Consider the following 22,749-nt stretch of genomic DNA (forward strand, 5'->3'; position numbering starts at 1 on the left):
GAATTGTAAACATCAGCAGGATAGTTTGAGAATTTAACTTTTATTTAAAAAATATTACTTTTTTCTCAAAGGTATTTTTACAACAGAATTTCTGGCAGATTTTTCTGTATACCATCTGCCCATCTTGTGTTCTTGTCCCACCCCAACCAAAAGGTGACTGCCACTTGCTGTAAATGCCAGGGAGTTGATCACACCATGTACAGGAACTGCAAACAGCTTTTTCAAGGATCTATGTTGATCAGTATCAACCTTCCACAGACGAACGTATCCATCCATTGACCCTGCAACAAATATTTTGAAACACATTATTGTTGTGAAAGAAGAATTAAGGAACTTTAAAAGTATAATTTTACATAATTGGGTGACAATCCTTTACAGAGAGAATGAAGTGGAATGTTGGAGGTTCCATATTCAGTAGCTGTTAATGGCAACACAAATAGCCAAAGTGCCCGTCTGTATAAACTTATATAAAGCTTTACAAAATTAAACAATTTTTATTGCAAACACTGTTAAATTTATCAAAGAACAGTGGATTTGAAATGTATACAATGTACAGGATAATGCAACCCCCAGTAATTTACAATGCAAAGGGAGAGTGAGGAGGGGATGATCCAAAGTCAATTTGATAAAGAAAAAGTTGTGGCTGAAAAAATGGAAGTGAAAAGACAAAGATAAAAGTAAGAATATAAACAACTTGGTTCTGAAATTGAACTCTGTGAAGGAAACATGGCAAAAGATCCTTTGTATCAAGAAACTAAAAATAGCAGTTACAATTTATTTGTTTAGTGCTTTAGGTACTTTTTAGGCTAGTCATGTATAAAATATAAAAGAATAATTATATCATTAGCAGAAAATGTTTTACATACCTGATGCAATCAAGTCAGTGTTAATGAGGGATGCCACTGCCGTGATCCAGTTTGGCAAACCATTGGGCTGGTGGCCGTGAGCTGCCTTCAACACAAACTGTGGACGCTTCTTGTGGGTCGCCCACAAAGCTAGGCATCTGGTTGACGTATAAAAAACATTAGTAAGTAATTGCACTCACTGTTTTCTCATTTAAACAAAAAATGCCGGTGAAAATTATATATGCCTCTTGAGCTATTCATTCCTCATCTATTCAGATGCTAGGACTTTATTTTGCATTATGGATTAACTTATAAACTGCAGGAAAGGTTTCCCTATGTGTTTTTCATGGTTTAGTGACCAGATCTGCTGAAGCTATAAGCGCGTCATTTTCACACACACACACACACACGTGACGGAGAGTGCACCTCGTGGTAGCGATGCAAATCTAATGCTAATGTAAGTGAGTTGGAAGCATAACATCTCATACAAACTCCGTACCTGTACCAAGGAAAAGAAGCTACGTGTAGCCAAGATCTATACAGATCTTGTGCGTAGCTATCTTTACCTTGACCTGTATGGAGTATATACAGTACAAGTACAAATTGTTTCAAGTTACCAGTAAGTGAAACCTTATTAAAGCCAGTAAAGATGTATAGTTATCAGTAGTTCACGAAAAAGTGGGACATTTCAATACCAATATAAATAAAAGCGGGATAGAAGTAAATAAAGTGGGACATTTTAGGGATGCTTAAAAAAGTGGGACTGTCCCGCATAAAAGAAGGACTCTGGTCATCTTACTCATAGTGTAAATATGTTGGCAAAAAGACAAGTGTAAGGAATCAGTGGTACATATTACTGGAGGGGGTTCTTGCATATGTTCATAAATTTTTGATGTACTCATCTATATATACTCGTGACTGATTTCCATAACTGTTCTTTGGCATGATTAGCAACCTCTGCTACACAGGCAGGAGGGACTGGGTGATGGAGCGGGGACAGCCAGTGGCCTCTGCACCCTGATGTGCAAGTAGTGACTTTGTACAATTATTAAGTGCCTACATAGAATCATGAGATATTACTGGAATGACTGTACCAAACTGGCAATTGTTCAGTGATACTGGATTGAGGCCAATAATCTACATAGTCCATGAATGCCAACTCCAGCTATACAGGAATGTGGCACACTTCTCAGAATTTGACTCAGCTCACCAGGTTGTTACTGTAAGAGACAATCCTGAGTGGAGGATACCAAGGGGATGCCCAGAGCTGTGAACTGAGCAAGTCAAAAAATTCAGCCCTGAGGTACTTATGATGGGAAGGGGGCTGCATGGAAATTTGCCTGGAGGAACCCCCAGGTTTGATGTCATTGTGGGCAAGGCAAATGCAAATGGCAAGGGTCCATCAAGTTGATATGGACGAGGGGGGGAAGGGGTTTATTATCAAAGTTGACATGAAAAAACACAATTATCATGGCCATATATATATTTTACTCACCCATCCTGGCCAAAGGTGACAAAGGCTTTTTCATTAATTAGCTTTACACCATCTATAGAATCTTGGTGCCCTGAGAACCGCAGCTGCTTGTCCTCAACGAGCACATACACAATCACCGAGCGGTCCCGTCCGCCACACGTGATGCAAGACTCTCTCAGGAAAGCATCCAGACCTGTTATTGCATCTTGGTGCCCACCCCTGTAACAGAAACATTTTATAAAGGTCATCAGCATTAGCATCAAAGGTATTTTTTGCAATATTTTGTCAGGTGAGATGTTGTATAGACATACCTCGCTATATGATTGAGTTTTTCATAGTGATAGATCATATATTAATAGCATTATAACACTGAATACATTGAATATATTGAATAAAGTGGCACTGAAGCATCTCACCCGGGCAAACATGACTACCCTGGTGTAGTGCCTAAACCTTTCCAACTAATGTGAGACGTGAGGATCAATATGAAACAAATGGTAAAATATAAAAGCAAGGAACTTACAAATTTTCAACAAAGGACATGGCATCAAGGTTCCACACCATCACCATTCTGTCGTGTGAGCTGGAGAAAAGTGTGTGAGTGCCCCAGCGGAAGGCCAGGCCTGAGATGGCTCTGCGGTGTTTCTTGAATGTCTTCAGATGTTCAAGGTTTTCTGGATTCCAAATGTGTATGTAGCCCTTGGCATCCCCCGAGGCCTGTTGAATGGAAGAACAACAAGAAACTTTAGCAGAGGTGGAGGCAGCATATTGACTGTATGACTCAGTAATCACTGGAGTTTGTGAGGTTAGTGGCAGGAAGGCGTTGAGGATATAACTGCTGAATGTGACAAGGGGTTCAACTAGTATAGCTTCCTCATGAACATTAATATTTGTATTTCCATATTTTCCTTTCAAGAACAGTTTCCCTTCCTTGTTTTTCAAATACTACGGGCTGCAATTAACTTACCAAGAACTTCCCGTCTGAAGATATAGCAATGGAATAGATGTGGGCAGTGTGTCCAGTATGTGAACCTTCGGTGCCTTTTTTGCCACCTGGCACAACTCCGAGCTTCTCCCCATTAATACCATCTGAAAAAATAACATTCATTAAACAAAATTAAAGGAAGTTTGGCTGGACAGCCAATAGAAGCTATGTTCTAAATTAGTACTATTATAGTTGCTATAATTATAGAACTTTTCCATACAATTAGCTAAGCATTTATGTGAGAGTTGACCTAATGAAGTTACAGACTATTTCTAAGTGAAATGACTTAGACTGGGAAGATTTAGGAAAGAAATTCTGGCTCCATGAACTGCCTTGTGGCTGACTTTGCTTCCTCACATTGAGATTATTCAGGTGCAGGTGGTAATATGCAACTGCTGATAGTTAAACCACATACTGAGCTACACAATATAAAATCTAAATACCATGAATAACTAGTATGTATATAATTTGTGATATCACAGCAACAGAGCAAAGGAGAGGATTTGTGAATGATAGGAATGGGAGTTGATGACTGAAGTGAGAAGTAGGAATAACATGAAGGGTTGAGGAAATATGGAATGCAAAATAAATAATATTTGAATTATACAAAGAATACTGTGGGTGTCATTTATTCATCAGTCTCAGTTTGGTGATCAATCAGTAAATGAAGATTGTTAGTTTTCCTTGCAACACAAAATATTAATTTTGTACAAGAAATGAATCAAACACAACTCGCTAAATATACGGCGGCTCAAATCAATTCTGCATGGTGGTTTGTGCCAATAGGAAAAATGAGCATCAATAAATATAACAATCTACTTACATTTCACAAGTGAGCTGTCTTTTGACCCGGCAAACACATATTTTTCATCACTTGAGACAGCTATGCACGTAACGGACAGCCTTTGCTTTTTGGACCTCATCACTTGCAGGTCAGTTGCTTCAGGCTCCAAGTAGGAGTCAGCAACCTTTTTTCTGAGCCTCCCAGAAGCTTCCAGCACATCCTCTCGAAGACGTGCACTGATGCTTTCATCATCCAACTTATCTTCCTCATCTTGGTCTTCTAGAAAAAATAGAAAAGAAACCAAAACTTGAACTAGCTGGTACGGGTGGAGAATGAGGGTAGTGCAGAATGACCTGAAGATCCAAGGCCTGAGCAGCTCTAGCATCACAGGAGCTACATTATTTTTAGTTGCGTTTCACAGCATGTAGAGAAATATAGAAACAAGACCCTCCATCCCTCACGAACTAAGTAGTGCAGCGGTTAGTACATCTGGCACACTGAGATTCAAGGTATAACCCCTAAACAAAATAGTGACAGATGGGCAGTTCCCTTACATCCATGCCACTGTCCAGTATCTACCTAGCAGTGAATGATTAATGGGTGTCAGTTGGGGGTTATGAGTATGTGGGCGGCCTTCTGGGCACCGGCTGTGACAAGAAGCTCAAGGATGGTGTTAACCCCTTCACTCCAGCGACATCGACGTCGGTGTCTGACGGCGTCACCGTATGGAAAGGGTTAGTCCTCTTCTAAACCTCTTCCATTTCCTCTTAATCCTCTTCTAAACCTCTTAAGAGGAAATGGAAGAGGATTAAGAGGAATTTAGAGGAGGATTGAGAGGTTTAGAAGAGGATTAATCCTCTTCCATTTCCTCTTGACCCTTTCCATACTGTGATGCCGACGTCTGCGTCACGGATGGAAAGGGTTAAAAATGCTACACTTAGGACACACCAAACCATTAATTAGTCAATATTTCAAGGAGCCCAAACCTGAAATTTATAGCACCTACAAAGGTCAGTGGAGTGAAATGCTTGTAATTCAACACTTTTTAGGTTATATAACAAGATATGAACAAAATGTACAATATATTTACTCTGTTCCTGGAGTTCCTTTAGGTATTGACGTGCCAGTCGTACTTTTTTCTCTTGTGCGGTCTCATCTTCCAACTCTTCCTCTTCATCGATCAACTTTTTGTTCTTATAATCATCTTCCTCTTCACTTGTGATTTCTTCATCTAGATCTGGGATGAATTTTCTCTTTTTCTCTGACTGATGGTTATTTGTCTCGGCTTTTCTCTTTCCTTGTGTTTTCCTTTTCACTGCTTTCTGGAGACAAAAATATCATACATGTATACAACCATCAGATAGTGATCTTATCAAACACTGACTGAAATTATCCTATTTAAAAGTAATTAGAATCTGTGAGTGTGATGTGGAATGGTACCATATGTAGAAATTACAGAAGAATGGAAGATCCCACGACTATAATTTAGCAAATGAGTGGTTTATTTCAGACAGGCTATTGATGTCTGGATACGACATAGCCTATGTATTGTTTTTTTGGGTGGAAAGATTTGTTAAATCCCGCAAAAAGCTATGAAACAACTAAATAGGAATGGGCAGGACCCCGGGTAGTTACCCGGGTATAGTCCGGCAAATCTTAAGTGGCGGCTCTGACGTAGACAGCCCGCTTGACCCTGTTGCCACGTTTCCAACTGACCTCGCACACCATACCTCTCTCTCTCTCTCTCTGAGACATAGTGTATGTGTGTGCGAGAAAAGTGGGAGTGTACTCTCATTCGGGGAGTATGGTGCACGACAATGCATAATACTAATAATATTAATAATAAACCTCTTTAAAAAAATGCATCAAGACTCTTTACCCCTTGGGTGGTGTGGAAATAAGGTCAAAGTGTAATATTTTAATGTTCTTAGCGACCACTCCTTCCCCACTCCCTGGCCATCCCCAGCGGAACCTCACCATTCACCTGGATGATTCACATCAAAATTTGCTTGACGGTCCTGGCATTACATATACAGGTACAATCTCCATATTTTGTCATAATTATGCCATATGGCTGATATTGTATGGCAGATGGCAGACACACACCAAAAAATGGCAGAAATGCGATAATTAAAGCAGGCAGAGCAACTGGCAACTGCGGTGTGTTGGGTTGACTTGAGCTGACACCGTCGCGGTGGCAACGCTGCCAAGTGTTGTACAAATTTCTTTGTATTCACTCACAGATAGAGAATCAATCATAAAAACCATATTTGTTTTTATTCTAGAGTGAGAGAGAAAGAGAGAGACACGAGGAGAGAGAGAGAGAGAAGGGTGTGTAAGGCACGGTGCGCGAGGTCAGTTGGAGACATAGCACCAGTGTCTAGCGGGCTGTCTACGTCAGAGCCGCCACTTAAGATTTGCCGGACTATAGTAGAGTACCAAGTAGCCAGTTGGGTACCCGGGACAAACTCAGATTGTCGGGTATCGTGACGGGTATAGTCGGGTATAGAGTACGAATATGCGTAGCATGATTTCATCACACACACACCAAAAAAAGAAATATAAGTGAGTTTCCTTGGAAAAAAAATACGATGTAATTTAAGTGGAAGAATTAAGAAATAAATAACCTAAGGAAAATGAGCTTTATTCCTGCTGTCAATATGCTTTACATTAGTATACACACTATACAGTATTACCCAGACAGTCAGTCACACGCTGATTGCTACCCATCCCTACTTACAGAGTTACACACACTTGGCAGTGTCCCGGGTGTCCCGGGTAAGCCATGCGCTGATACTCACCCCAACACACCCTTTCTGTAATCGTCTCAACTTTGGTCCCGGCCTCCCGGGATCACCGCGCGCTGGCGGGTATGTGTTTTTCACTGCCACTTAAGTTAGTCTACTTCTACATGTAATTGCCACACATAATAAAACCACCAAAGCAAGTAATTAGCGATGGACAAGACATGCACCAGTGTGTTGTGTGCGCGCAAAATAATAAACAGCACAAAGTTGTCCGCACTGAGATGGGTGTACTTCTGGAGTAATATAACCAGGCAGACTTTGGTAACCTGTCTTGTGGCCCGGGTAATGAGCTCTCACCCACCACTGGCTCAAGGTCCAGTGGTACGGAGATGAGCACCGAGGCCACGCAATGCTAGTAACATGCCCCCACCGTTCCCTTTCCCATGGCCCACACCGCCCCTGCCCTCCACGCCACGTACCTTGCCCTTGCTAGCCGCCTTCTTGCCCCTGATGAAGAAAGGCATGGCTGGTGGGAGGCAGAAGGAGCACACACCGCCCTCGTCCCTGTGCTCACGGCGGCCAACAGTACACAACAAACACGCGTGGCAGGGAGTACACACATGGGCTTGAACTTGAGCTTGATTGACCGTCACCCGGGGAAGATTAGCGGTGCAGTCTTTGGATCGGTGTTCTCCGTCATTCCTACCATTGTATCTTTATAGTTTCATGGTGCTACCTACACATGTATTACTAGTTGTATAATCACATTCTGCCCTGCCTTGGGGTTGGGATGGCATGTTCCTTCCTTCTCCCTTGTCTACCTGCAACAATAAACTGTCAATCAATCAATCCTTTCTTTCTCTTCGTGTTCGTTTTTCTTCCTTTTCCGTTTCCTGTAGGTTTTATTGTCCTTTTATTGAGTCCTTCTTTTACCTTGTTTTTTTTAACTGGTTACTGTATGTTATAGTTTTAAAGTACAGTGTATCTAATCTTTTCTTCGGCGCCCAATAAGCTAATCTAATCCTTTTCCGTTGTTTCTCTTCAGGGGTCATTTTATTATATAGTTGCTATTATTTAAATTTGTATTTGTGCGGACTTTTTCTTTGTTTTTATGGGAAGCGAGCTTTTTTTGTTTTTGCTTTTAATTAAGCTGCTTTCCTTTCATATCTCCTTCCCTTCCTTATCCTTCCGTTCTCCCTTTTCTCTTCTGTTATGCTCATTTAACCCAACCTTTCCTCATTCTTTCCCTCATAACCTTACTTCGTTCCCGACCACTTCACCACCACCACCACCACTGTAGAAAAATAAATGTACAGGAGTCTGCGCCTCCGAGTGACACCTCCACTCTCTCCACAGTGCGTCAGGCTCTCCAACGTCTGACTTTCCCCTCCCTGCCTTGAGCCTGAGTCTACTCTTTACGCGTCCCTCTCCTTGGCCAAGAAATCTACTCACCCCAGGCATCAGGTATTACAGGTAAGTGTGTCTGGCCAGCTACAGTCACTATACAACTATGCGACTTAAGTGCCATACCAATACCAAACTCTTAACACCATAAAGTCATAGAGCAGATGATTACACTCGGTCTCGCATGGATTATCATTTACTTACCTCTTTCAATTACTCTTTCTAGCGATGGTGGGTAGAGTTGAAATTTGTTAACCATAAGTAGTATCTCTATTAGGTATTATCTTCGGGACATTTTAGTTATCATTTGTCTACACTGGTAAAGACACCCCTCACGTAGGACTTGACAGCTAAATCACCAGTCTGGCTCAACTATCGGATTGGTTAGTGGACGTAAATTAATCTACGAGTTGAGATTTTTTTTTTTCTGAGTGCATTTTGATACAATTATAAACCAAGGTATAACGGTCCATATGGAGCTAGCAAACCAACAAACTAGAAAACGGTTGAAGTTACGAATAAGCCATCCATAACTACTTGCCTCCTCCTCCTCCTCCTCCTCCTCGTGTGGTCGTAATGGGGTACAGATAAAAGGAGTGAGGCAAAAGAGCGAGCCACTAGTTGAAACAATTTATTGGTGTGTCAGCAACAAAACACATTGACTATTATAAATTATCTTAATCTTGTAACACGCACATCAGTCAACCATGTGTTGTGATAATTATGTTGCGTCATGTGTTGTGGTGTGGTGTGGTGTGCTGTGGTGGTGTGTTTGGGTGCCTCGAGTGTAGTGTTGTGTTGCGCTGTGTTGTCCTGTTGTACTGTGCTGCCTCGTGTTGTGTTGTGTTGTAGGCTTTCAACCGGGTACACACGTGGGTATATAATCTACAAAAAAGACAAAAGAACTAACGTAGTATTTCTTAAAACATTACCACTGACAAACAAAAACTGCTTTTAAAGCTACTATCTTTTTTCCGCTTCCTTATAGATATTAAAAAAAATATTGAATAGTACGTAGCTATTTTAAGATTATAAAAAAGTATTATATATATATATATATATATATATATATATATATATATATATATATATATATATATATATATATATATATATACTTCAAACAAAGTCTACGTTTACTCCTTAAAAATACTGCCCTATAGCATAACTTGAGACTGTACATAAGTAAATATATACTCAACACATTTAGATGCTGTGTATTGTGCTATACATGCTCAGACTGCTATGTATGGTTTTCCTTAAAAATCAATATTGTTAAATATATATCTATAGAAATATATGACAAGACTACATTTACCTGAAATGTCTTAATGCATATATACTGGACTTTATAAGTACGGCTGTGCATCACGCATATGTATATACAAAGAATGATATAAAATCTTAGAATAGGATGAAACATACAAGAGCCAAGTGCGGTATGCTGCACCGTGCAGAAAATGGGTTGTGCGTCACAATTATTACACGACTGACATCTGAGCTGCTGCTCTAAATAAAGACTATACATACGAATGCAAGGTACTTACATCAGAATTCGTTCATGCTATGTAAGGAACTACTTCAGTGACCAGAATTTTATGACTGCGAGGTATTCATACATTCTCAAAACCTGTCAACTTTGTGATGTGGTTCGTGGCACAGTGCCTTAAACACCTTTGCTCAGTGTGCAACTATTTTCGTTTCACAATGACTGTCAAGTGCAAGCACCAGGACTGCACAATATCTCGTATCACTGGCTTTCAAACCTTTTCAGCTCTTGTAGCTAACACTGGGAATCTTTGGTGCTAGTTACGCAACCTCTCACTCAGTGGATCAATAGAAGGGTAAAGCAGAAACGGTATATTAAGTTGGTTTAGTCTGTCATCTGTTGTACGACACAGAGATCGGGGGTAAGTTCAAGGAGCTTAGCAGTTAATCCGTTTTATCTTTTTCCTAGCACCATCATGTGGCTAAATCAGCCTTCAGCATCAAACAGGTGCTTCGAGTCATACATTGTGTACCCCAAATTTCCTGGAGCGTGGTCATGGTGGCTTGCGTGCCTCAGATTGAGAACCCGTGCAGAGACTTGGAGGGCGTTGTGGAGGCGGCGGCGGTGGTGGTGGTGGCGGCGGCTATTCCTGTTGTGAAGAGAGAAGTATATTATTCACTTAGCTCAAGCATCTCTAATTCATCACCATCACTCATCACCCTCATAAAGCCACAGCATCACTAATATCATCATCACTCTCCACCATCTCACAACCACAACATACACGCATCAGAAACTCGTCGTCACCACACAGCACCCACACCGTTCATCACTCACTCATCACATATCACACTAATAATTATCACCACACAGCCACAAAATCACTCATTACACAAACAGCATCTCTTTTTTTTGTCTCTCTCACCATGTACATAGGGTTGACAATCCCCTCTAAAGGGATTTTGAATCTCTCGGAGGGTGGCGTGGGGTGTGACACGCGCCGCTGCACGCACTGGTCTAGGGGGTGGCTGGGGTTGGGGGTGTAGGCGGGTGGGGTGTGAGAGGGAGGTGTGCTGTGGCCCTGGTTGGCTGGGATGGTGTGATCTGGAATACTGGTTGGGGGGTAGGGTGGCGGTGTGTGGCCCTGGGTGGATGCTGGGGTGTAGGTGGGCGGGGCGGGGTGGCTCGGTGTTGGGGTGTAACCTGGAGGGGCGGTGTGGTCAGGCAGTGTGGTTGAGGCGGTTGTGTTGGAGGTGGTGGTGGGGGGGGCGGTGGAGGCAGGGTGGTGGTGCATCTCAGTGTCCCGCGGCGCATCGACCTCTGTGAGTGGGGAGAGATCCAGTGGCGGTTAGAGCCCAGTACCCCGAGACTTAGGGCAGGAGTGACATCATGGGCCGTATTTTAAGACACCATCGCTTCTCACATCAACAATTTCTAAAGGTCAAAGAGGGGATCAATCGGGTTTTCATGAGTGTTTTTTAAGGTTCATGGCACAGAAGAAGAGTCAAACTACCACCAGGGTCACAAAACTACCCCTGGAAAGGCCTACAGCTCCTACGAAAGCCATGTCAAATATGTGAACTTGGGCGACGAAATGCTTTAAAATACGACCCCATGAGTTACTACAGTTTATCATCTTTACGTTTCCCCACGTACCCATCCATCGACTCGTCAGCAAAGGAGGATGAAAGCTGGCTGGTATCGAACCCGGGCTGGCTGATTCATAACTGACTCTACGGAGTTTATTTGCCTAGTTTGCCAACACACAACCCTCGAAAAATATTGTTTCACGGGGGAAGTATCAAAACGTATCCAATATTATGTTATTTATATCATCAATTCTATATTACTTCTTTTCTGATCGATTGAAAGGAACAGCATGTTGAAGGTATTTTGTTTTAATTTTCTGTTCAGCCCTTGACCCGTCTCGAGAACCGCTAGAAAAAAAATACGTGCTTTATTTGGGTGTTCGTAAATACCTCTGGGGCTGTGTGGCGGGGTGGGGTTGGTGGTGGTGATGGTGGGGCCCGCCGTTGCACTGCTGGGGGAAGGGCACAGGTTGATGTTGCTGCCCGTGGGGGTGGTGGGGGTGGATGTGGAGTGCTGCTGTTGGTGACGGTGGTGGTGGTGGGGTTGGTGGCCGCTTCGGTAGCGAGGGTGGTGGTGGAGGCGAGGGCTGCCGTATCCTGTGGTGGTGGTTGTGGAGTGACGTCGAGCTGTGTCCGGCAGGTCAGTCTGGGAACACAGCACACGTGTACACAGGAATGCAATAATGTGTGTATAGGTGATAGTTGTATGGTGTTCATTGACCCCCCTTCTGCTTCCCCAGTCGATTAGGCGGGCATGGGCAGTTTCATTTTGATCTATTTTAACCTCCGTGTTTTACTTCATGGCAATAAACAAAGATACACAAACTAACACCTATTACTGAGGGTTGTTTGGCTTTGTTATGCATTCTAAACTAGTAAAACAATGGTCAAATCTATCAAGTCAACTGGGCAGACAGAAGATGACGAATTTGAATGCATTTAAAGAGATTTCCTAACCTATGAAATACGTTATCATATGTGGAAAGTGTGTAGTGGTTACTGTGGTGTTCAAGCCACGTGTAGCTACAGGGCGGTGCTGCGGTCACTTGGACTTGGGACAGGTGTGCTGCGGTTATTTGACGAGTACTCAGGTGTGCTCTGGTTGATTATGACAAACGAACAGATGTGTGCAGATTCTAGATTCGCCACGGTAGCCCATTTCCGTGCGGCAACTTCCTCTCCTCCCCCTCTCTCTCCCTCCACTCTCTCTCCCTCCACTCTCTCTCCCTCCACTCTCTCTCCCTCCACTCTCTCTCTGCCCCGCTTGATTTGTTGCTCGGAAAAGTTCTCCCAAATCAAGTTTAGAATAAGGTGGACCAGTAGTTTTTGTCTGAAGCTGTACATAAGTGCGCTGCGGTCGCTTGAGGTGTTTGTAAGTGTGCGGGGGCTGCTTCGAGACGAGTGTAGGTTGAAGTGAGTTGTGCTTACTTAGGTGTGACACAGGTGGGACGGGGTGTGTGAATATCGGTGGGACATGTGCCTAGAATTTTATACAGCTTCCCCCCCCCCCCCCACTCCCCTCCTCCCACCTCCATCACCACATACCTCTTCAGGACACAGGATGGCGGTCTCAAGGTCACTCTCCTGCCTCCTGATGCCGCTACTGCACGCATCCAGCCCCCCTCCTGCCTCACCGCCGTTGCCGACGCCTCCCCCGCGCCGGTTCTTGTGTGTGAGGAAAGCCAGGTCCTCGGTGGGTAGAGGGAACGCCCCCGGGAACACTTTGTGCCACTGTGCGTCGTCCTCGTCGTCCTCAAACAGCGGGTCGTCGCTCGGTGTGACGTCCCCGAGGAGGTACGACATCTGTGAGGAGGGAAGGAAGACAAGGATGAAAGAGGAAGGCAGGAAGAGAAGAGAGGGAAGATCGGATGTGGGAAAAAGAGGGGAGGAGAAGAGAAAGAACACAGGAGGAGGGAAAAGGGGAGGAAGAGAAGAGAAGGAAGACAGGAATACAAAAGAAGAACAAACAATAGCAGACCTGCTGGTCCTTACGAGGCTGTTTGTGACAAGCTACACTAACTATCTAATCAAAGGTGGAAGATGAAGGACAGCAAAGGTGAAGGCTCCTCCCCACCCCCCATCCCTCCAGCCAAAGCTGGCAGGAAAGGAAAAAGAACCATGCAGCATGGAAAAACTGCATGGAAATTTGTAGGAAAGAGGAAAGAACTACCATTACTGCTACCACTAACCGGGCGATAAAAAAAGAAGAATGAAGAAGAGGGAAAGGAAGACAAGACAAAAGAAAACATGGTGAAGACGAGGAGGAAGACAGAGAGGAAGAAAAGTGTAATAACAGGGAGGAGGAGGAAGAGGAGGAAAATAAAAGAAGATATATAATGATTTCTCTCTTCGTTTTTTCCCCTTCAGGCCCCTAAGACATCTATTCCTCCTCCTCTTTCTCCATCTCCTCCTCCTCCTCCTCCTCCTCCTCTTTCTCTTCCTCTTCCTCTTCCTCTTCCTCTTTCTCCTCCGCCCACACCTTCCGCACACCCACCTTCAAGTGTCTCTCAAGGATACATTCAAGTTCGAAGTCGTCATCGTCCTCACCGAAGGGGTTGACGAGCGACTCGGCAACCTTGAGCCAGCCCATGTAGAAGAAGAACTGCAGCAGCGTGAAGATGGGCACGAAGAAGTCGATGGTCCTGTTGACATACTGCTGCCCCGGGTCCAGGAACTGACGACCCACCACCGAGAAGAAGAAGAAGGAGTACACCGCCATCGTGGCCACCTGGGGGAGGGAGAAGGTGTTCGTAGTGGTGGTGTTGGGTGGTGTTAGTGGCGGCGTTGATGTCATGCCCAAACACTGATAGGTCTAAGATGACGATATCGAAGACGAAGAAGAATCTGTACAATTTCGTATTCTTCTTAAAGCAACTGGACCGTGCCAGAGCTCAGAACGGTACAATGACCCCAAAACAGGAAGATAAATAGTGGATAAAGAAGTGGGTGGGGGTGAGGGTGGTGGCGGTGGAGGCCTCTTAAACTTCCTTGGTGGAGGCAGTGGGGTGGTGGCCGTGGTGGTAACGGTGGTGGCGGCGGTTGTTTGAACACCTGGCAGGGTGGTGCGTAGAAATGGTGACGAGTTATGAAAACCGCGACCTACTTCCTGGAAAAAAGTAGGAGGAAGAGGAGGAGGAGGAGGAGGAGGAGAAAGGGTTTGACAGCTGCAGGAAATGGGAGTGGGGTGTAGCGAGAAGCGGCATAAAGGCCGGTATAAAATGGGCAAGTGTCTCGAGTAAACCATTACCTTGATGTGTCATAGCGAACAGGTGTGCTCTTAATGCCCCCTCCCCCCCCTCCCCCCTTCTCTCTCTCTCATCGTTTCTTCACACGCAGGTACACATAACGTACACGCACACACGTACATACGCACCTGAGTGTACACGAGGGGTATACTAATGTCCGTCCAGCGCACCAGCATCCCCGCCTTGTCCCTCAGTTTTGTCAGCTCGTCCACCAGTAGTCTGAGGCCGTGGTCGTCCGTCACGTAGCCACACGCCCGCGCCCCCGCCACCAGCTTGCACCCCCACATCAGAGGCAGGGTCGTGAGCGGCGCGGACGACCTGCCTTTCTGGTTCTGTAGCACCTTCAGCTCCCGCGGCGTGAGGTAGCCTGAAGAAGGGAGGAAGGGAGGATAGGGATGTGGTGGAGAAGGGAGGAAAGGAGATGGGAAAGGGATGAGATAGGAAGGCGAGGGAGGTGAGGGAGGTGTTAGAAAGGGAGGGATGTGGTGGCAGGAAGGGGGTGAGGAAGGGAGGCAAATGGGGGATGTGCATAGTGAGGTGATGAGGGACAATGTGAGGAAAGTTTGGTAGGGAGGGAGGGAAGGAGGAGCCAGGGAGGAAGGGAGGTAGGGAGACATGCAGTGAGGGATGATATTAGTGGGAAAGAGGGAGAAAGGGAGTTTGTGTGAGGGAGAGGTGCTTTGTGATGTACTGTGGTGAATTAGGAAGGGAGGAAGGAAGGGAGGAGGGGAGGTGTTGAGGCAGGGAGAGAAGGGAGGAGGGAGGGAGGCAGGGTGGCGTAGAAAGCACAAACACAACAATTCCTTACACATTCATCCTCTCCCTTCCAACTCCTTTCCTCCCTCTTCCTCTTTTTTCAATCCCTCCCTTCCTCCCTCCGCTCTTCACTACTCCCTTAACTCTTCTTCTCTTCCTGTCTCCCCTCCTCTCTCCTTCACCTCCTTTTCCCTTCTCTTCCTCATTTCCTCAATCCCTCCCTCCCTCCCTCTTCCTCCTTATCCCTGCTTCTCTATCCTCCCTTCCCTTCTCTCTCCTTCATCTTTCACCTTAAACATCCACGTCTCTTCCATAAAACTTTAAAAAAAAGAAACTTAATGAATAATCTCCTCACACCTGTGCATGTATAAACACCTGTAGTGGTTAATTAGGTGTGGTTGTATACAGGTCAAGGTAATGGTTATGATCTGACCTACTTTCCTCTTTACTTCCGTTTTTTCCCGTCTCGTTTATTTTTCTTCATATTCTTCCTTTCCTCTCTTTCTCTCCCTCCCTCATCACATTCATTAATCTATTTTTTTTGCCTGTATTTTCTCCTCCTCCTCTTCTTACTCTCAATTTCCTTTCAGTCTTCCTTCCGTATTTCTTGTTATTTTTCTTTCTCCTTTTCGTATATACATCTTTCCTAACACCTTCCACCCTTTCCTTCCTTCGTTTCTTCTTCCTTTCACTAACCTCCACACAGACTCCCCTACCTCCCCCTCCCCCTCTCCTTCCCCTACACACTTACCAGCCTCCAGCAGCTCCTTGTAACTCGGGAATTTCTTGCTGACTCGCGGCGAGATGGCAGCGAACGTGAGAGCGCAGGACAGATTGACGTAGCGCAGGAGTGTGGCGCGGATGCTCCTCTCCCGCACGCCCTGGAGAGGACAGATAGATAGATAGGGAGTGAGTGAGAGGGATGGAGGGGAAGGGACGGAAGGATGATAAACACACACAAGAGGAAAGAAGGAAGGAAGGAAGGATAACACCACACACAGACACCATCCCCTCCCTCCGACTCCAACCACACAAAGCATCCTAACACTCCCCATTACTTACTTTCCCTTTCCCTTTCCCTACCACCATCACCACCACTGTAACTACCACCACTATCATATACCCACACATTTTACCCCCCTGTCATTGCCCCCTCACCCTCATTCCCTTCCCCCACTATACACACCTACTCTGCCTTCCTCAACCCTTCCTCACCCTGCCGCCGATGTAAGCTGTGCAGAGAAGGGCGAAGGAGTCTGGCCAGGGGATGGAGAGGTACTGTTCCCACCATCGCTGTACCACCACGCTCACGTAGAAGCCGAGCACGAACGAAATGGGAATCAGGTTACGGAAGTAGTCGCAGTAGAGGGCAACGTGCTCGAAGATCCTGTAGATAAAGAGAGGAGGGAAGAATGTGTATGCATATAATCACTTCTCCATCACGTTCTTGGGAGGAAGTGAGAGAAAGGAAGGAAGGAAGGGGAAGAGGGAGAGAGAGAGATGGTGAGGGAGGGAGATGGGGAGCGAGGTAGAGTGCAAGGGTTAAGGAGATGATGGACAGTTGGAGGGAAGGTTAAATGAGACGGCAGGGAGTCAAGCTGTGAGTTAGAGAGAGCGATAAGTGGATGAAGGGAATATAAGAGAAAAGGGAGAAAGTGTAGTGTTATGGACGGTAAGATAACATGGTGGGCAGTGAGTGTGTGAGGCAGGGTGAGGAAGAGAGCGAGATAAGATATAAAAAGAGGGCGAGATGAAAAGATCGAGAGCGGTTGGATATGACGAGAGTGAGAAACAGGAAGTAAGAAAGTGAGGGAAGGAAGAAGAAAGGAAAGTGGGCAGTGAAGGATGCTGTGAGAATATGTCGAGGAAGGGGATGAAGTCTTGGGAAGGAACGGTATGTAAAGGAAATAAGGAGGTGGGTAGTTAAAGATGCTGAGGAAGTGAAGCTGAGGGAGGGATGAGGTGTGAGGAAGGAAGGGTATGGAATGGAAGTAGATAGGTGGGTAGCGAACAGTAAGTGAGAAAAGGCAACCCCCATAAACACATTAACCGTAGTAATTGACTGACAGGCAAGTACCAACCCATATATAGAAACCCATACATTCACAGGTACTAACACTCACACACACCTGCACATTCGTAGCAGCACACACCTGCGTCTCATCAATCAATGGCTTTTATCTGAGTGAATGAAGTGTTGGTTTACTTTTACAGGATTTCAATCACCTCCATTACCTAGAGCAACATACCAGTTACTGGGATGTGTTACTGGTGCTTGCTAGTCTGAAGCGTGGGCACATACACACACACACACACACACACACACACACACACACACACAGTGACAGTAACCGCACACACGACAATAAACCTTGAATTTGAGTATCAAGACGTATGCTCGCGCACCTTCCACAGGTGTGCAACCACACGCTCACATGTGCTGGGCCTCTGTAACACACACACACACACACACACACACACACACACACACACACACACACACACACACACGCACGCGCGCGCACAGTTGCATGACTTTGCTGAGGATACCAAAATACAAAGAATAATAAGAAAGTGGAAATTCATGCAAGGAATTACAAATAATGTAGCCAAATTAACTGAATGGATATGCTTAATGGCGAATAGTATTCTATGCAGTAAAGATTGTAAATAATGATCGAAGTGTAAAGAATCCTGACTGGCTAAATAAACAGGGAGCAACAGTTTACATTTATCGGAATTCGAGAAATATTTAAGAGTAATTATAATCAATAGCAGACGATTATATGTGTTATAGAAAAATGAAAAGTAAGAGACATGAATAACCTTTCAGTCTGATCTTTACATACGTCAGTGATGAAATGATGAAGATAATTACAACAATCAGTAAGACGTATATTTGGGTATGTAGCAGTAATCTGGAACCAACACTTAAAATAACACGCAGAACAGATTGAGAAGGTACAAAGAGCGGCCAAAGGATGGGAGCCACACCGTAGAGATTTAGTTTTCGAAGAGAGACTTGAAAAGCTAGAATTAGAAACATTAGAAGTGAGAAGAAAAGAGAAGGAGAGGAAAGGATATGATCTTACTTCATAAATGTGCGTAAATAAATTGACTAATGAACATTATAATACCTGAGTAGTCATCTTCAAGAGGGCAGGGCAAATAATCATATAAGCAAAGGTTTAAAAGTATATGGGAAAATTTAGTTTTCTAGACAGAGCAATAGATCAGTTGAATATATTACTGGAAGATGTCGTGTGTGCCCCAAACATTTATATATTACAAGAAAAAAAAAATGATAAAGTAGTTTTAAAAAGAGCAACGAACTTGACCCACTTCTGTAAATTTGAGTACCGGGTTTTTTTTTTTACACTTTTTACCTTTTATTTATGCCCTTGAACTGACTCCTCTGCTCTAAAAAAAAAATGCAATTAGGTAAAAAAAAAAAAAAAAAATAGAGCGCCCACGTACCTGCGCTGCGCCTCGTCCAGGCCGAACCTGTAGACCATGGAGCACAGGAAGTACAGCACGCAGTACACACACGTGTCGGGCCACACCAGCTTGTACAGGCTGCCGCGCCACCTGTCAGGGATTAGTCAGTTGTTAGCTGATTAATTAGTTGTTCCGTTGGTTAATTAGTTATTTAATTCGTTAGTTAGTTAGATTTACTTTGTACAACTTAGCTCCATAAATAGGGTAGACACACACACACACACACACACACACACACACACACACACACACACACACACACACACACACACACACACACACACACTCTTCCATTTAGCATTCATTACACGAAAAAATACCGTAAAAGAGAGAAAAATCGAACTTAAGTATTAAAAATGAATATCACTAAACCTTCTTCAATTCGATAACACCTCAGCTTAACCTTCTTACTTTTCCTTGATATTAGTAGTGATTGGTATGGTGAGTGTGATTTAGCGACTGCACTTTTTCCCGTTAAGTAATTATCGCTGGTCGGTCCACATGCAAGACCCACCCACTCCCCAACCAAGGCACTGTGATTATTCCGATCATGCGATGCTGGGAAAGGTTAAATGTTGTTACTGATCTTGAACTGACCTCGTTTTTGAAGTTCTATCTATCGTATACACCCACATATCATTCTGACTGTATATCTAATTATCTATCTATCTGTCTACCTGTCTATCTATCTTTAAATGAATATGTTTAACTATCTATTCACCTATTTATATTTACCTTATAAGAACGTGCTCCATTTTTTGCCTGTCTACTTTTTTTGTTCACATGTAAAAGTTTAAGACTGAGAATGAGAGAGATGAGTGAATGGAGAAGTGACTGGCTGAGCAAATGAATGCGTGAGTGAATGTTAATGAATAATGGCTTAAATGAGCGAGTGAGCGAGTGAGTGAATGAATGGATAAATATGTGGTGAGTTAGAGATGGATGAATGAAGGAGTGTAAGCTGGAAAAAGGAAGTTAGAGGGGAAGTGAGTCAGTGGGGTCAGTCATTTAGTGAATAAGGGAGTTAGTGAATGAGTGAGGCAGTGAGTAAATGATTAGGCGAGGTAGAGGGTAGTAAGTAAACATGAATAAGTATACGAGTTTGTGAGTTAATGAATGAGTGAGTGAGTGAACAAACGACTAAATAAATGAATGAATGAAAAAAATGAGTAAGTAATTTATTCCTTTACCTGAAGAGGAGACGCCAGAATGAGCCGAATCCTTTACAGTCGGATACCTTCTGGGTGTAAGTGACTGTCATGGTGGTGGCGGTGAGTAAGTCAAGGGTCGGGAATGAGTAAGTAAATGGCAGTAGTGGTGGTGATAGGGGATAAGTCTTTGGCGTCAGAGAGGGATGACTATATAGCTTTACAGTAGGTGGGGAGTGAGTAGTGATGGTAGTGGTAGTAGTGAGAGGAGTAGTGAGGTATCAGTTAGTGGTAGTGAGAAGAAGTGATCCTTAGTAGTAGTAGTAGTAGAAGTGGTAAAGGCTAAGTAAGTGAGGTATGAGTTAGTGGGATTGAGGAGGAACACGTCTCAGTTGTAGTAGTAAAAGTAGTAGTAGTAGTAATAGTTGTAGTAGTTGTAGTAGTAGTAGTAGAAGTAGTAGAAGCGATAAGGGGCTGAGTAAGTGGTAGAAATGGTGTTGATACTGAAATGAGCAAGTCGTGAGTGGCTGTCAGTGGTGGAAATGTGTCACTTAGTCAACAACAGCGATAAGGGATGAGGAAATGGTGGCAGTGGCGGGGAAGTTACTTAAGGAAACAACAAGAGCAGAAATCAGAGAGTAACAGCAGTAATGTGAATAGGAATAACGTAACAGTAGTAGCAGTGGACAGCAGGAGGAAGAACAGGAGCAGTCGTATTGAGAGGAACAAGTGGAAGAAACAGCGGTAGTTGTTAGCGGTGGATGAACAGTAGCAGTCCTGTGGTGGGGAGCAGGTAGCAGGAGCAGTGGACGGCAGCGGAGATATTGTAGCAGCAGAGCAGTAGTAGCAGGAGTAGTAGTTATAGGTCACTGTCACATGGTATCACTACATCGTTGGTTTGTCAGGTAACTACGATAACGCTAGAAATGGAAGTAACAGCAGTAGTGGTAGTGGTAGTGGTGGTGGTGGTAGTGGTAGTAGGTCACTGTTTCATTCCGTCACTGCTTCCCTCCATTTAAATCACTGTGTTCCTCTGTGCTCTATTTCTCTCTCTCTCTCCCTCCGTCACACCTTCACCTAGACCAACTGACTGACTGGCCTCCTGCACTCACTCAGGTGTTCACTCAAATGGCTACACACACGCACATAAACACACACACACACACACACACACACACACACACACACACACACACACACACACACACTTACACATGTACAGAAATTCGTCTTTTTTAATTAGCAATATCCTCAAGGTCTTTCCACCAGCAACTGCATATATTTTTCCGTAATTTGTTTCAGTGATGAGTGTGTTCAGTGTGCACACATGTAGGTATATACGTAGGGTGTTGAAACATGGCTCTTCTAGTGTGATGAAGTGCATCCACCGACCTTGCCTTCCCTCCCCCCCCGCCCCCTACCTCCCCCCTTTCACCTGTCTCCCTTTCCCTCACACTTTAGAGTTACACCTGTGCCGAGAGAGAGAGAGAGAGAGAGAGAGAGAGAGAGAGAGAGAGAGAGAGAGAGAGAGAGAGAGAGAGAGAGAGAGAGAGAGAGAGAGAGAGAGAGAGAGAGAGAGAGAGAGAGAGAGAGAGAGAGAGAGAGAGAGAGAGAGAGAGAGAGAGAGAGAGAGAGCATTATTTAAGTAGTAATATATAAAAGGCACGTCTCTATGTCTATATGCCTCTCCATTACGCATAGGTCATAATTATCAATAGTATAATAGATATTGTTATTTATTTATTGTCAAAACAAATACACGCGAGGTTATTGTGCACACGATGTTATATTTGTGTGTGTGTGTGTGTGTGTGTGTGTGTGTGTGTGTGTGTGAGTGTGAGTGTGAGTGTGTTTGTAAGTGTGTGTGTCAGAGGAACTTCATATTCATTACTCTTCGTCTTTTCCTCCTTATTCTTCATCTCCTTTCCTTCTCCTTCTCCTCCTCCTCCTCCCTCTTCTCCCTGCCTTTCCTTCTGTGCCATAATGTCTTTTCCTTCTTTTCTTCTTATCCTCCTCTTTTTCCTGGTGTCCTTATGTCCTATTCTGTCTTTCTTCTGCTGTCTTCTTCCTCTTGTCTTCGTGCGATCTTCTTTTGTTTTCTTTTTAAAGTCCCGGTTTGTTCATGGGTTCTGTTCGTCTTCAATAGGGAAAGGAGAATGGGTGTCAATACAATCATCATTTTAATTCGATTTTTACCCAGTCTGGTACTTATGTTTTCCTCTTGTTTCTAATCTCGAGTTGTATCAGTCTTCCTCTTACTTTACATTACTCCTCTGCATCCTCTTGGTTTCTTGTTGTTTTGAGGTTCTTTTACTGTGCTCCTCCTCCTCCTCCTCTTTCTGATGTCATTCTAATCCTTCATATCCTGTTACCTCTCCTACGTTCTTCCTTCTCCTCCATCCTTCTCCCCTTCCTGTTTCTGAGCTACTTTTCCTCCTACAAGTCTTCCTTCCTGCTCCTCCTCCTCTTTCCCCTGTTGTCTCTTCTTCTTTTTCTCCTTAATCTTAATTCGTGTCTTTTTAATCCTTCTCCTCCTTCTATTCTTGTCTTCCCTGTTTTGGATTTCTTTATTATCCTCTTCTTTATACACTCTCCTCCTCCTCCTCCTTCTCTTTTTATCACTATCCTTCTCCTTCTCCTCTTTTTATCACTCTCCTCCTCCTCCTCCTTTTCCTCCTCTTTTTATCACCCTTCTTCTCCTGCTCCTCTTTTTATGATATCTTCTTTCTCCTCCTTCTTCTCTTTTAATGGCCATCTTTTTCCTCCTCCTCCTCTTTTTATGACT

At 44.1% G+C, this 22,749-nt stretch overlaps 3 protein-coding genes and 1 long non-coding RNA gene across 6 annotated transcripts in view; 1 reads left to right on the forward strand and 3 right to left on the reverse strand.

The window, feature by feature from the left end:
* Positions 1-22,749, forward strand: part of LOC126998599 (uncharacterized) — a 43,034-nt gene that overhangs the window by 1,276 nt on the left and 19,009 nt on the right. The window contains exon 3 of the long non-coding RNA XR_007752945.1: positions 8,192-8,308. This is a non-coding gene — a long non-coding RNA (uncharacterized LOC126998599). The remainder of the gene's footprint in view (positions 1-8,191; positions 8,309-22,749) is intronic.
* LOC126998598 (U3 small nucleolar RNA-interacting protein 2-like) lies at positions 21-7,488 on the reverse strand. The gene is made up of 8 exons (XM_050860504.1): positions 7,315-7,488; positions 5,179-5,410; positions 4,128-4,367; positions 3,287-3,408; positions 2,843-3,036; positions 2,341-2,538; positions 867-1,003; positions 21-281 (listed from the first exon to the last, which is right to left on the reverse strand). Exons 1-8 carry the CDS (start codon positions 7,357-7,359, stop codon positions 55-57), a joined length of 1,395 nt encoding a protein of 464 aa, XP_050716461.1. The 5' UTR covers positions 7,360-7,488; the 3' UTR covers positions 21-54.
* LOC126998597 (bestrophin-2-like) lies at positions 9,374-21,072 on the reverse strand. Its single transcript, XM_050860503.1, has 10 exons — positions 20,007-21,072; positions 18,796-18,906; positions 16,534-16,705; positions 16,070-16,199; positions 14,691-14,929; positions 13,812-14,045; positions 12,863-13,120; positions 11,708-11,963; positions 10,654-11,048; positions 9,374-10,377 (listed from the first exon to the last, which is right to left on the reverse strand). Exons 1-10 carry the CDS (start codon positions 20,075-20,077, stop codon positions 10,372-10,374), a joined length of 1,872 nt encoding a protein of 623 aa, XP_050716460.1. The 5' UTR covers positions 20,078-21,072; the 3' UTR covers positions 9,374-10,371.
* The window catches only part of LOC126998595 (protein scarlet-like), a 13,401-nt gene continuing 12,343 nt past the window's right edge, over positions 21,692-22,749 (reverse strand). For all 3 annotated transcript variants that reach the window (XM_050860497.1, XM_050860496.1, XM_050860499.1), the window contains exon 16: positions 21,692-22,749. This exon is cut by the window's right edge and continues 213 nt beyond it. The gene's annotated coding sequence lies outside the window, so the exon portion shown is untranslated.

This window comes from Eriocheir sinensis, chromosome 14, assembly GCF_024679095.1.
Source record: "Eriocheir sinensis breed Jianghai 21 chromosome 14, ASM2467909v1, whole genome shotgun sequence".
Classification (NCBI taxonomy): domain Eukaryota; kingdom Metazoa; phylum Arthropoda; class Malacostraca; order Decapoda; family Varunidae; genus Eriocheir; species Eriocheir sinensis.

Excerpts from the sequence above, each read along its gene's own strand:
- LOC126998598 (XM_050860504.1), bottom strand. The coding sequence starts at position 7,359 with ATGCCTTTCTTCATCAGGGGCAAGAAGGCGGCTAGCAAGGGCAAG. Across the intron at positions 5,411-7,314 it reads AGGCGGCTAGCAAGGGCAAG|AAAGCAGTGAAAAGGAAAAC; the intron begins GTACGTGGCGTG and ends TTTTGTCTCCAG. Across the intron at positions 282-866 it reads CACTGACTTGATTGCATCAG|GGTCAATGGATGGATACGTT; the intron begins GTATGTAAAACA and ends TATTTGTTGCAG.
- LOC126998597 (XM_050860503.1), bottom strand. The coding sequence starts at position 20,077 with ATGACAGTCACTTACACCCAGAAGGTATCCGACTGTAAAGGATTCGGC. Across the intron at positions 18,907-20,006 it reads TTCTGGCGTCTCCTCTTCAG|GTGGCGCGGCAGCCTGTACA; the intron begins GTAAAGGAATAA and ends AATCCCTGACAG. Across the intron at positions 16,200-16,533 it reads CAGCTTACATCGGCGGCAGG|GGCGTGCGGGAGAGGAGCAT; the intron begins GTGAGGAAGGGT and ends TGTCCTCTCCAG.